The sequence below is a fragment of the Chelonia mydas genome, chromosome 3 (assembly GCF_015237465.2).
Source record: "Chelonia mydas isolate rCheMyd1 chromosome 3, rCheMyd1.pri.v2, whole genome shotgun sequence".
NCBI lineage: Eukaryota > Metazoa > Chordata > Testudines > Cheloniidae > Chelonia > Chelonia mydas.
Window position 1 is genome coordinate 142,663,574 of NC_057851.1, and position 15,123 is coordinate 142,678,696.

General features: G+C 45.1%; 1 protein-coding gene across 10 annotated transcripts in view; it reads left to right on the plus strand.

The window, feature by feature from the left end:
- Window positions 1-15,123, plus strand: part of LTBP1 (latent transforming growth factor beta binding protein 1) — a 361,660-nt gene that overhangs the window by 291,061 nt on the left and 55,476 nt on the right. For all 10 annotated transcript variants that reach the window (XM_037895450.2, XM_027833839.3, XM_043543429.1 and 7 more), the window contains one exon: window positions 7,122-7,265. In XM_037895450.2, coding sequence (XP_037751378.1) covers window positions 7,122-7,265 — 144 coding nt within the window. The remainder of the gene's footprint in view (window positions 1-7,121; window positions 7,266-15,123) is intronic.

A 15,123-nucleotide genomic window follows, 5' to 3' on the forward strand; every position in this document is an offset into this window, starting at 1 on the left:
CGCCCCCGCAGCTCCCATTGAGAGCTGCAGGGGCGGTGCCTGTGGATGGGGCAGCATGCAGAGCTGCCGGCCACGCCTCCGTGTCCGAGCCGGAGAAGAGACATGCCGCTGCTTCCGGGAGCCGCTTGAAGTAAGAGCCACCCGGAGCCTGCACCCCTGAGCCTCTCCCCATGCCCCAATCCCCTGCCCCAGCCCTGATCCCCCTCCCACTCTCTGAACCCCTCGCTCCCAGCCTGGAGCACCCTCCTGCACCCCAAACTCCTCATCCCCAGCCCTACTCCAGAGCCTGCTCCCGCAGCCGGAGCACCTGCCCCCGCACCGCCCTCCCCCCCCTCCCCAGACCAGAGCTCCCTCCCGCACCCTGAACTCCTCATTTCTGGCCCCCCCCTGGAGCCCATGCCCCCAACCAGAGCCCCCTCCCTCACCCCAACCCCAATTTTGTGAGCATTCATGGCCTGCCATACAATTTCTGTTCCCAGATGTGGCCCTCCGGCCAAAAAGTTTGCCTACCCCTGCCCTAAGGGGAGAGGCAATTCTTGATTTAGTCCTCTAAGTGGAGCACAGAATTTGGTTCAAGAGGTGAATTTAGCTGAACCACTCAGTAATAGCTACTGTAATGCAATTAAATTACATTTCCTCCTTGTAGGAGAGGAAAATACCAAAGAAACCCATCACAATAGCATTTAACTTCAAACACAAAAATGAGGAGGCTAGTTAAACAGAAACTAAAAGGAACAGTCACAATAATAAAATATGCCTGCAAGCTGCATGGAAACTATCTAAAAACAACATAATCGCATCTCAAACTAAATGTATACCCCCAAGTTAAAAACAAACAAACAAAAATGCCACCATGGCTAAATGACAGAGTAAAATAGACAGTTAGAGACACAGACATCCTTTAAAATTGGAAGTGAAATCCTACGGAGGAAAATAGAAAGGAGTATAAATTCTAGCAAGTGAAAGGTAAAAATATAATTAGACAGGCCAAAAAAAAATTTGAAGAACAACTAGCAAAAGACACAAAAATTAACAGAAAAAAAAATTCTTTATGTACATCAGAAGCAGGAAGCCACTGGATGATTGAGGTGCTAAAGGAGCACCCAAGGAAGACACAGCTGTTGCACAGAAGCTAAACGAATTATTTGCATTGGTCTTCACTGCAGAGGATATGAGGAAGATTCCCACAGCTGAGCCATTCTTTTTAGGTGACAAATATGAAGAACTGTCCCAGATTGAGGTGTCAGTAGAGGAGTTTTGGGAATAAATTGTTAAATTAAATGGTAATAAGTGACTAGGACCAGATGATGTTCACCCAAGAGTTCTAAAGGAACTCAAATATGAAATTGTAGAACTATTAACTGTGGTAATAGCAGTTTTAAAGCAGCCTCTGTACCAGATGACTGGAGGATAGCTAATGTAGTGGCAATTTTTAAAAAAGGCTTCAGAGGCAATCCTGGCTATTACAGGCTGTAAGCCTAGCTTCAGTACCAGGCAAATTGGCTGAAGCTATAGTAAAGAACAGAATTATCAGACATATAAATGAACATAATACATTGAGGAAAAGTCAATATAGTTTTTGTAAAGGAAAATCGTGCTTTAACAATCTATTGGAATTCTCTGAGGGTGTGAATGAGCATGTGGACAAAGGTGATCCAGTTGATACAGTGTATTTAGACTTTCAGAAAGTCTTTGACAAGGTGCCTCACCAAAGGCTCTTTAGCAAACTAAGCAGTCATGAGATAAGAGGAAAGGTCCTATCATGGATCAGCAACTACCTAAAAGAATAAATGGGTGAGGTTTGTCTGTGCATTACACAAAGTAAAACTATTTCCCCATGTTTATTCAGAGGCAGCAAGTTTAAAACAAACCAGAGGAAGTACTTCTTCACACAACATGCAGTCAATTTGTGGCACTCGTTGCCAGTGGATGTTGTGAAAGTCAAAAATATATCTGGGTTCAAAAAAGAGTTCGATAAATTCATAGAGGATAGCAGAGCCAGTGCTAGCCCATTGGGGGCCCTAAGCAGGAATATTTTTGCCCTCCCTCCACAATAGTAAAACAAGCAAGTTCTTATAATAAAAAGCGAATTGGGAGGTCTCTTGAACTGCTCAGGGCCTTAACCAATTGCTTAGTCTGCTTATGGAGTCTAGTGCCAGCTCTGGAAAATAAGTCCATCAGTGGCTATTGGCCAATACGGTCAGGGACACAACCCCATGCTTTGACTGCCAGAAACTGGAACTGATTGACAAGGGATGGGTCACTTGATAATAGCCCTGTTCTGTTCATTCCCTCTGAAGCACCTGGCACTCACTAGCTACTCTCAGAAGACAGGATACTGGGCTAGATCAGTGGTTCTCAACCAGGGGCCCGCGGCGCCCTGGGGGCTGCGAGAGGTTTCAGGAGGTCCGCCAAGCAGGGCCAGCATTAGACTCGCTGGAGCCCAGGGCAGAATGCCAAAGCCCCATCACATTGAGCTGAAACCTGGGGCCTTGAGCCCCACCACACAGAGCTGAAGCCTGAGCAATGTAGCTTCGTGGGGGACCCGTGGCATGGGGCCCTAGGTAATTGCCCTGCTTGCTACCCCTTAACGCTGGCCCTGGCTTTTATATGCAGAAAACCAGTTGTTGTGGCATAGGTGGGCCGTGGAGTTTTTATAGCATATTGGGGTGGGCGTCTGCAAGAATAAGGTTGAGAACCTCTGGGCTAGATGGACCATTGATCTGACCCAGTATGGCCATTCTTATGTTCTTATGTTGTGTTTTCCCTCCACTGCAGTGGATGGATCTCACTCACAGCAGAGAATCTGGCCCTATGAACTGTTCTTAAAACAGATTGGCCTTTGTACACAGTTTGTACTTCATTAGAACTGCATCATGACTGTTCAGTTTATGGTTTTTATCAGATTCTGCTACAAGCTGTCAATAGGCCTTTTCAACTTAATTTGTACTTGATTTCTCTGAGGATTAGTAGAAATAGAAAAAAGACCTTTACTGTTGTGCATTCTCTTTCCCGTGATTTAATTTGTGGAATACAGTTATAATTCGTAAAGAGTTCTGATTTTTAACTCTTTACTGATAGAAACCTAAGAGAGAGGTTACTGGTTATATGGTATATGGATAACTCCTGGTATCACTCACATCAATGGCAAAAATTCCTAATGGCTTCAATAGGAGTAGGAGCTGACTCTAAAAATCAGAATGCATAAATGCTTTTTAAAGCAAATATCTGTCTGTTTCTTAGTTAATGATTGGGGGGGGGAGTTATTATTAAACAACATGTTGACAGTTTGCTTTAGTTTTTCTGTGACTGCAACTTCTAGTCTGGCCTGTTTGACCTTGTTGAGACCCTGAAGGTGCTTAAAATGAAGCAGATGCATAAGAGTTTGCAGGTTCAGAGCCCAGCTGAGCTCTGTATTCTGAATAGGAGTCATTTGCACAGTATAGCCCATCAGTCATGAAGCAATGAGTATTTCCTTGATTTTATATAGTTTATTTTATAATAAGTGGGTGTTGCCAACTTGTAGAAGTCTGTGGTTACCTACAGAATGATGGAGGTGTCAGTAGTGACTACATAGTACAGATTGCATTGAGAATTTAAATTACAGTGGGGGTAAAATCCCTGTCTTAAACAAACAAATGATTTCATTGAGTTTCCAATTTCTGCACACTATCTCTTCCTGGGCAAAGGGAGTTTTCTATAATGTTTCCTCTGCCAGTGTTACTAAATCTTTTAGAAAACAAATACTTTAAAATGCTCTTTTACAAATATGGTCCTGACAGCCCTCACCTTTGTTCAGCTCCCTTTAGCTAGACAACTACAGCTCCTATGAACTCCAGACTAAACATGCACACTCTGATAATGTCTCCCAAGTGAGCTAGTTGGGAATTTATATGTAAAACATTCTAAATGATCCTCCTAATTTGGCATAACCTATTCTAGTAATGCCCAGAATACCTAGAGCTCTCGCATTCCATGAGCTATTTCTCTTTTTTGTTACCGCCTGCCGTCCTCCACGGTTGTGTTCAGCACATGGCTCCAGGAAGACAGACTGGGCTGCTCCAGGAGCTGGGGGATGGATGTATCCAGTTCCTCACTATCATACCCAAACATGCAACACCCAAACCTGGCCTCAGAAAAATGATGTAACCAATGTATAGAGTTTTACTGGCAAAAGTAATGATTACCTTACAAGTTCTGAGGGCACAGTTAAGTTAGTGCATATGTGCACAATTCTGGAGAATTGGGTGTATGCTTTGCAGGTGGCTACATGGTGGAAAGGAAAGGGATTTTTTTGTGCAGGTGAGGAGTCTGAGTCTGTTTGGTTTTCTGATGTTTGGGTGGTAAGGCATGTTAACTTGAGACCCCAATTCAGGAAAGCACTTAAGCACATGCTTCAGTTCATCACTTAAGGACATTTTTAAATCTCATTGTCTTAAGCACATACTTGGGTGCTATGCTGAATAGGGATGCTTTCCTTGATTGGGCCCTTCATCTGATGTGAATGCCAGTGTTGCTTCAGCTTGTGATTTCTTTAATTTTAGTGATTGAATTGAAAGGAAATAAATTCTTGCAAAATTAATTCTACGGGAGTGATGGGGTTTTTTTTTCCAGTGGTATGAAACATAAACTCAGACAAATTAAGCCTATTTGAACTAATGGAAATAGGCTTGGCAGGATTCAATTTAAATAGATAGATGTTGATAAACATTCTGAAATCAATGGTAAAACTGTCGGTAACAGGAGTGCAACCTGCAGGGATCGGGTGTCACCAACCCTGCAGTAGTGCAACTGCAGCCCTACTGTTATGGACCTGCTCCCTCACTCCAGTGATGGTGGAGCTGCAGGGGTCTCTCTCTGGTGCCGCAGGGCCGATGGCACCCGATCACTGCAGGCGCAAGGTGTGAGGAAGGCTGTGGTCCTGGCAGGGCAGAGCAGAGATCCCAGGCTAGGTTGTGAGAGGAGGGAGGCTGAGCCCCCAGCCATGAGGGAGGCCACCCTGCTGATGAATGGCTCCGTCCCTGGCCAGGAGCCATTTGCAGATGGGTGGCCTCCCCCATGGCCAGGGACTTGTCCTTATGGCCCTGGCTGGGGGTCTCTGCTGTCTCTGTCAAGAACATGACCTTCCCTCACCTTGTGCCTGGAGGGATCAGATGTCACCAGTCCTGTGGCTGTGCAGGGAGACCTCTGCTGTCATGACCCCACTCTGTCACTCACCTGCCAGGAGTGTGGGAGCCATCCCTGGTCAGGAACTGTGCAGCAGTACCTCACAGCCCCTTGCAGTCCTGGCTAGTATCTCTACTCCGCTGAGCCAGGCTCACGGCCTCCCCCTCAGCTTGGGCCCCACGGCTGTGCAGGGGGCCCCTGCAGCCCTGCTGTCAGTGCTGGGAGCTCTCAGCACCCCTGCTGTCAGCCCTAAACCCAACCGGACCCCCACCCCACCTTAATTTCTGGCAACTATAAAAATAGTTAAAAATCAGAAAAAAATAAAAATTACTCATTGATATTACTCATTGAAATTAGAAAAAAAAATCAAAATTGAATACTGCCAATCCTAAATACAAGCTGTCCCATATGGTGCTGTGTTGATATTTGCTTTTCTTTTGTAATGTCACAATCAGTGGTTTGTGTGTAATATTTTGCATATAATGACTTTTCAAATACTAAGGCAAATTCAGGGGGGAAAGTAAGGAAGAGAAGAAGTAGTAAAGAAAGTTTGTGGAAGCTTTTTGTTTCTGGCTGTTAGTAAAATGAATGGGATTCTGCCCTGTGGAAGAACCTCACAGTTTTGCTGACTTGGATATGTGATAATGAGATTATAGGAGATGTTGAAAGTATTCAAACATGCTTGTAAATGATTTTGATGTAAACGGTCTACCAAAAACATTTTTTATGGAAAATATGTGTTTGCATACTTTGTAAACAGTGTTCCCAAAAGAAGACTTTGAACTTCTTGATATGCAGCAAACAAAATAAAATAATTAATTAAATGAATTTAGAAAGTGTCAAGTTAGCTGATCCAGATAAGATAAAAAACATATACAATCAGTAGTGTAGTATATTATATGGCTACATTTTTATTTTGGTGGATAAAAAAAGAGCCAGTATGCTTTGTTACAAATATTATACTGTATATTGTCAATTAAATATACAAAAAATAAATGTATAAATTGTGAAAAATAATGTAATAATTTTACAGTTATGTAGTCAGTGGATGTGCTGTATTGTGGACAGTCAGATGTAAAACCCCGATAGATTTCAGTGGGAGCAGAGTTAAGCCAGTGCTGAGCTTTTTTGGTAATTCTGTGTCATTCAAACCATAGAGAACTCTCCTTTCAAATGGCAACTTTTCATAGTATTTCGATGAGGTAAGAAGTGTTGAGAGCCAAGTATAGGATTCATGGAATGTTTTTTGGTCCCAGGCCAACAGCAATTGAGAGTACCGTGGAACCCAGCCCTTACTGTGGAAGAGGAGACTTGCATTGCTCCACAGGGACTTCACTAGGTGATACCAGAATAACGTTTCTGGGCTCCAGAGCAACCTATAGGGTTTTGTGGGTGAGGAGTCTATTACAAAAATGGGTTTAGAGGACAAAAAGAACACGCTGCAGGAAGGCAGTTTTTCAGGGGGTGGGGAGAAGAGAATTCTGTTTATATACCAGGGCCTAAATCCTGTCATCTTCTACCTGTTGAACTCTTTGATTTCACTGACCTTTGAAAGAATGACAGTAAGTTTTGGCACAATATCTGTTAAATAAAAATAAATAAATACTGTGGGTTTCCTGCTGTTCTGGTAATAGCAAACATAGCTCAAAAGGAGTCAATATCTTACATTGTAAGAAATGGGGATGAGAGAGAAGGAGAATAAAAAAGTTAGGACTCTGGTCTACCTTAAAATCAACACTGGCATTTTATAATTTTACTGTTTTTTCAATGGCCTTTATCTCCTCAGACAAACTAATTTCCTTAGGAGTCCACTTAAGTAGTAGTCAGGTTTTGATTGTTCCTCGGGGATCGCCTTTGTTTTTCTGCAGACAATATTGGGACAGATAGAGCAGGTAATATAAAGAGCTGTCAGTGATGGAGAACGCGTCTGAATCAATTTATGCTTCATTCTCCAGATGTGAATGAATGTGAAATGCTGAGTGGGGTATGTGGTGAAGCCCTCTGTGAAAATGTAGAAGGCACCTTCCTGTGTCTCTGTTCCGATGAAAACCAGGAGTATGATCCAATGACTGGACAATGTCGCTTCCGCACATCAACAGGTAAAATACCAGTGGCTTTGCTTGCAGACATAATACAAAGCATAAAAAATGCACATCCTCCTGAATAACAGCAAGGATAAAAAATTGTGAAAGGCTGTAAAAAAAAAAAAAAAAAAAAGGAGGAGGGGTATTAAGAGTTACAATGAAAATTGGGTAAATTTGGATTTTATTTATTGCTGTAGTTAAATCACTGTTTTCTAAAGAAATAGTGTATTTTAGACCCCTTTTTAAAGCATAGTAATATAATAAGCTCTGTGTGCTTTTGGTTCTGTTATTCTTGAGCATGCTATAAATCATAAACAACAAAAATATGGCATAGATGCCTTTAATTTTTGTACAAGAGGCAATCTCAGAGCTCTGATTAGCCGGGCCTTTTTTCACACAGGGTGGTTTGTGGAACATTGTTTCTCATGATGTGTACCATGCTGAGGTGGTGATGTCAATGTTCATCTTTGGCAGTGAAATGAAGGCTACAGCACATGAGATTTAAAATAATTTTTTTTAAATGTATATAGATAACTACTGGTGTCTGGATAAGGTTGAAGGAAGTGTAATGTTGAGAGCAAAATTCGTATATGGTAACCCAGGCTTATTATTGAATATTAACAGAAGAACTTACAAAAGTAAATAGTTGAGTGGCAATTTGTTTATCTAGTCTGAAAAATCCCCAAAATATTAGGCTCATGAAGACATGGCCAGTCACCTTGTCCAGTTACTTGTGGGTTGTACTGTAGCCTCCTGCCCCTGTTTTTTTACTCTTGATCTGTCTTTTTAGATTGTGAGCCTTTCAGAGCAGCCACTGTGCCTTTCTCTTATGTTATTCAGTGTCCTAACACATTAGGGATGCTACTACAAACACTAACTTAAAAATTATCTTAGGACTCTCTCTCTCAGAAAGTTGCCTCCAAGTGGGCTACACAGCTCCAGTCTGGGGAGAGGAACAGGTCCAGGATAAGGGGGAGTAGAGACTAAGAGGTTGGCAAATTGATTTACATGAGCTTCTCCCCCAAACAAACAAATATATTTTAGGTTTACATTGCAGGCTGAACTAGCTACTGAATAGCTTTAGAATAACTTGCTGTACTATCAATTCCAGGCTACATAATTCAGGAGGCCCTGGAAATTTCATCCTGTCTCCCATCTCTCCAAATCTTTTGAATAAGGCAAAACTCCTGGTGACTCAAATGGAACCAGGATTTGGCTCACTGAACATAGTGCCTTTTTACCTTCCTAGTAATAGATCAAGTTTTCTTTTGTGCAACACCTAAGAGGCAAATTCTTCTTTTTAAAGAATCAGAGCTACAAACTCTTTGTAGTTTATTCACAGATTCCTACTTAATGTGTATATGCTTTCTTCAGTATTTTGTTCTGCAACATTTCCTGAGATGTACTTGCACAGGGAAGCACATTGGTACTGCAACACTGTCTGTGAAACAGCTACATAATAAAATGAACTGTGAACCAATGGCAATGGGTTAGACTGAGGACCTCACCTTATGAAGAGGTCGAAGGAATGAAAACTCTGGAGAATTGCTGGTTTAGAAGAAGAATACACAGCAGTATTGCCATTTACTTGCTTGTGAGGAAGCAAACTGCAGTATACTTTCATCTCAAGGGGCCTCATCTCAATACTGATATCTAATTATGATAACATAAATGACAACATTGTTAACTATTTCACTGCTGATCAAAGCATGCAAAAAGGAGAGGATAAATCATATTACAAAGATCTACAGCCAGCTATGAGTGCCATCTCATTTTGGTGCCAAATAGGATGACACTTGCGAGATTTTAACTATTTTTTCCCCAGTCAAAAATGAACTAAGACCTAGCAGAGTCACATCAAGGGGGAGCCATTCCCAAGAAGCCCAGCAGGTCATCTGATTCCAACAGAGGGGAAGCCAAGCCCAAGAAGCCAAGCAGAGTTCATGGATGTATCCCAGTATCATTTATTGCTGAGGGGAAGGAAAGCCCACAAAGTCCAGCAAGCATGCATGATCATATTGTGAAAATCTGTACAGTCTACAGCAAGTGGTGTCTCAGTTTGGCATCATGAATGGGCACTTCATTTGTGTTCAGTTTGGAAGAGAAAAACTTTTTTCTTCTCAATATGGACCCCTTCTTTGGGCACTAACAAAACACATACTTAATCATTTTTTCTCCTATGTTAAGGTTCATCATGGAGGAAGATCTCATATAGGAGACCAGACGGCATGGAAATTAGAGCCCAGTAGGAGCCCTACACACTATATTATTTGACTAATGGAATAAGGGAACCTATCTGTTACCAGGGAACACTATAAGCTGATGTACATTGTGAAGGACAGGACATCTTACCATTCTTTTATCTCTGTTTGCTTGCACAACTGAAGGAAAAAATCACTTCCTACAATCAGTGTTTCACGGGACAGGATATTACTTTGTATACAATATAAGAGACAAAGCATGCACTTTTCTGGATAGCCTGGTAGCAAACTCTTTTCTCATTGAGCTCAGATGGGTTCTATCTCAGAGTCTGAAGATCCTAGGAACTGATCACCCAAACAAACTGTGAAGTGGTAATATTACCTACTGCACCTGTAGGTTTTGGAAAACTCTTATGTAGTTTACAGTGTGTTTGTTTTTCTTTAACCTACCTCTTTTTTGTTTTCATTTCATGCTGAAAATTAATGGCTAAATGCCAGGTTGTGGCTGACCCTTGCATGAGTGTGTAAGGCAGAGGAGAGCACAAACAGCCTTTCCTCTTGCACAGGGACTGGGCTCAGTCTAGTTGTTGTTTTCCCCAGAATAGAAGGAATCTGCAAGCCTAGCTACGACAGCAGTGCTACACTGCCCAAAGGGTGCAGGGCCAATGCCACATCCTTCCACATAGCACCAGCCACACCAAGGTGGTGATGGAGTTCATGCTACACTTGTGCAAAGGATGATGCAACGGCCATGCTTCCTAGAGCTTTGGCATGCCACTGAGTCAGGCACAGTGCTTCTGGGAGCTCCTGCTGTGTGCTCCCATATCACCCCAACATGGGCTTGTGCCTCATTTTACCTGCATGCAGAGAAAAATATCTTGTCTGCCTTATACTGTTGTAAACATTAACATGCAAATCTTACAGATGTATTCAGCCTTTGCATATTTGTTTTTATACATGTGTGCTATTTTGCACATAGAGAAATGTCATCCCATTTCCACTCTACTAAAGAGAAGTGGGATGCCATTTCTACTGAAGGTAGGGGCAGGGCATAACTGAAGCATAACTTTAATTCAGGGACTTTTTCACATGTTGTTAAAGGCTGTTCCCTTTGTATGTTCACACTTCTCATTATTCACCACGGGGGACCTAGAGCTTTCCTTTTATTTGGCAGAAATTCATCTATTATTTGCTATGTCCTGAAATGATCCTGTCAGTATATGAACATTCGTCTCCTTAGTTCCAGCCATCTTGTTGTGTTCCAGTATTCATTTCAACTCAATACAAAATAAATTTAACAAAAAATCGAATGCGCAGGTTTCAAAGCACCTGTTTCTCTTTTCTTTATTTTGTACCCCCATCCCACCATGGTTTTAATGCAGGTGGAGCCCTGACCGCTGAAGTCAATATGACTCTGCACAGGCCCCTGGATCCACCTGTGCAGATGCAGTTGAAGGATCGAGACCTTAGGCTGCAACTCCATCTTTTTCTCACCTCGGTATTTAAGATAATGTGCTCAATTACTGGGGCATTCAGAACAGTGGATTACCAGTATTCATGAAATAAAAAGTGTGCTGTTTTGGCATCCAAAATATAATATGTTTACTCCTAGACCAGTTCTATAAAAATTTAGCCTCACCAAAGACCAGTTACAAATTTATGATGCAAAAACTCATGAAACTTCAAGGGTAGAAAAACAAATATATAGCTAATAGTGTTGGAAAGCTGGGATTCTCAGGGGGAAAGTTAAGAGGAGATTTTGGGGGGGAGATCAGGAGAAGATGACACAGAAAAGAGTCATGAGGGTGTCTAATAGGGTCATCTGTTTCTACGCTATTAACTGTGAAGCAGCTCACAAACATCTGATATTAAAGTTGGCTATTCTGGTCATTCCTGACCAATAACATCTCTGCTCCTCAGTCTTGGGCCTTTCTTGAACAGAGACTGCCAAGGATGTCAAACTATTCTTGGTGGCTTTTGTAATCTGCATTGTTTATTAGACACTAGACTGAGTCTGGTACCCAAATCTAAATTGTATGTCTTTACGTTTCAAGGGAGACCTTTCGTACTGTCATTATTACCAAATAATTTTTATTTAAATATATAGTTCTTCTTTGAGTGTTTGTTCATGTCAGTTCCAATCAGTTGTGTACGCGCTGCATGCATGAGAGCTGGAAGATTTTTCACCTTAGCAGTATCCATAGGGTCGGCCTGGGCGCCCCCTGGAGTCACGCCCTCATGGCACTCAGTATAGTGCCCTGCTGACCCAACCCCCCTCAGTTGCTTCTTACCACCTGTGATGGCTAGCTGTAACTCCCCGTTGCTCTTGCCTTGGCAAGTGCGTGCTTCACAGTATCAAGTGTATATAGTTAAATTCAGTAGTAGTTTAGTTAGTGTAGATAGTTTTCTCTCGTAAGTTTCCTTTGGGGGTCGCCCCCCTCCCACGCTTTCCCCAGCTCTGGGGTATGCTTTGGTCCCCGAGCTTTAAGCCGTGCTCTGACTGTGGCAGTTTTATGCCGGGAAGTGACCCACACACTTTGAGCTTCAAGTGTCTCAGGGAGGGTCACCTTGGGGACCGTTGTAAAATCTGTAGAGGGTTTCGCCCCAGGACACTCAAGGACAGAGAACAGCGCCTCCAAGTTCTGCTTATGGAGGCAGCACTTTGGTCTCAGACAGACCCCAGCTTTGCGTACCCGGCCCCAAGTGCCGTCTCCTCGGTGCACAGTGCTCTGGCACTGTTGACACATGAGCTGTAGCCGAGGAAGGACTCCTCAAAGGCCTGGGCTACATTGGGGGGGGGGCATGGTTCAAACTAAGATACGCAGCTTCTGCTACGTTATTTGCGTAGCTGAAGTCGAAGTATCTTAGTTCAAGTTACCTGGCCGTCCTCACGGCGGCGAGTCAACCGTGGCGGCTCCCCCGTCAACTCTGCTTACTCCTCCTACCGAGGTGGAGTACAGGCGTAGATTTGAGGATCGATTTACCTTGTCTAGATGAGACACGATAAATCGATCCCTGATAGATCAATCACTACCCACCGAGCCGGTGGGTAGTGAAGACGTACTCTAAGGATCCTCGGCACTGCCGCAGCTCCATGCACAAGTCCCAGGCATTGATCAGGCACCATTCTCACTCCCCGGTGCCCCATAAAAGAAAAAAGGCTGACAGAGGGCACTCCCTGACCCAGTTTAAAGACCAGGTGGCCAGCAAGGCCCCATCGGGTGCCCATTTGGTGGGGCCTCCATTGACTCCTGCCTACACCGTTCACCAATCTGTCGCCACGAGGACCTACAGCTTCCCTCCATGCCGGAAGCGTTCGAAGTGGCATCGGACTTCCTGGCGCTGACAGCGCCACCCTCTCCTCCAAGGCAGAAGATGTTTCCGGCACCAGTTCCTGGCCCAATCCACTCTGTGGGCAAGCTGGTGAAGATGGCAGCAATGAGGGTATCATTCCCTGCATGCCAACCTCCGGCACCAGTGGCCCATGTTGGGGAGCTGCTCTGGTCTTCCAGTTGGCATCCCTCACTGGAGTCAAGTGGCTCCGCTCCTCTGTGGTCTTCGCAGTCAGAGACCTTGGAGTCGGAAGCAGAGTCATCGCGCTCCAATAGGAGCAGAAGATGCCGCTCCCACCATAACTGACAGCCCTACCCAGCACAGTGGCTGGGACAGTGGCAGGCTCCTCAGTGGCCCTTCTGGACACCCTGGGCCTATCACCAGAGCCGGGAGGCAGAGCCAGGGTTCCAGACCAGCCTCAGTGACCTCGGTGTCCTTTGGGCCACCACACATGCCCTCCTCACCACTGCAGGGGACCCATCAGGAGCTGTACTGACATCAACGATCTCGGCACCGACCGCGACGTCGACGATCTCAGCACTGATTCCTGCACCATCCTTGGCATTAATCGCAGCTCCATCGTTGGCACCGCCAGTGTCACCGACCAGGGCACCGCCAGTGACACCGACTACAGCACCAGCTGCGGCTGCAGTGTTCCTCGCTCCTAGGGACTCCAGAGGGGCTGAGGGCAGGGAACAGGCTCTGGTACCGGCCACCATCTTGTCCTCCTCGTCTCCAGATGAGGCAGTGGCTGGCTCAGCAACTGCTCAAGCCTCAGGGGACAGCAGGGTCCTACAGCAGCTGCTGAGATGGATGGCCCAGAACCTGAACATTAAACCTGAGGAGGTGGTGGAGGACATTCTTTCAACAAAAGGACCATCCCGTATTGCGCTTCCACTGATTAAAACCATCAGCGATGCCACGAAGACCCTGTGGCAGACCCTGTCCTCATTGCTGCCTACCGCCAAGAGGTATGAGTGGAGATACTTTGTCCCCTTAAAGGGGTATGAACATCTTTACACGCACCCCCAGCTGGACTCCCTGGTAGTGGATGTGGCCAATCAGCGTGAACTCCAGGGCTACCAGGGGCCCTCTCCCAAGAAATGAGAGGCCAAATAACTGGACCTCTTTGGAAGGAAAATCTATTCCACAGGGGGTGGAGGTTGCAGCTCCCTATCGCTAACCATCAGGCAGTGGTTAGCAGGTACAATTATAATACTTGCGGGGCCATGCAAAAATGTGCAGAACTCCTCCCTATGGACTCTCACGCAGAGTTTTCCATGCTAGTAGAGGAGGGCAAAATAATTTCCCATGCATCCCTGCAGGCGGCCCTGGTTGCAGCGTCTCGCACCATGGTTATCAGGGTGGCCATGAGGAGGAGTTCCTGGCTGCAAGTCTCTGGCCTCCCCTATGAAGTGTAGCAGACAATCCAGGATCTCCCCTTTGAGGGTCAGTCTTTGTTTTCCGAGAAAACAGCACAGCCTCAAGGACTTTCAAGCCACCTTGAAGTCCCTGGGCCTCCACACCCCTGCCACACAATGGAGGCACATTAGACCCCAGCCCCCACTGAGGGTAGGCAGCATGGGTCGTGCAGGAGAAATAGGAACTCAAAGAATAGACCTCGCCCCTCCTCTAGTCAGGGCTCTGGTCAGTCTAAACCCTCCTCAGTCCCAAAACCAGCCTTTTGAAGGTGCACCCAGGGGCGATGCACCAGTGCAAAGACTGGATCCATCCCACTTTACCTTTTCGTCCCACCTATACATGGGCCCGTATTATGTCGGCCTGCTGGGTGCTCCGCATGGAAGAAAGGGATATTCACTCCAATTCTCTGCCCTCCTGCCCTTCCACCCCGCTTCCCCATCCCTCTTCAGGGACCCTTCTCACGAGCAACTCCTCATACAGGAGGTGCAGTCACTCCTCTCGCTAGGGGCCGTGGAAGAGGTTCCTCAGGATCGCAAGGGTTTCTATTCCTGGTATTTCCTAATACCAAAAGCCAAAGCCAGGCTCAGGCCCATCCTAGACCTGCGAGAGCTCAAGTTAATATGGAACTTGAGTTTGTTCATGGTCTCCTTGGTCTCCATCATCCCTTCCTTGGATCTAGGGGATGGTATGCCGCCCTTGACTTGAAGGATGCGTTCTTTCATATAGCAGTCACACCGTTCTACAGAAAATACCTCAGGTTTGTGGAGCACGACAACCACTTCCAGTTCACAGTCCTTCCGATTGGCCTGTCAGCAGCGCCTTGAGTATTAACCAAATGCAGGGCAGTCGTGGCCGCGTTTCTGCACAGGTGCCGGGTACAGGTGTTCCTGTACCTCGATCACTGGCTGATCAAGGGC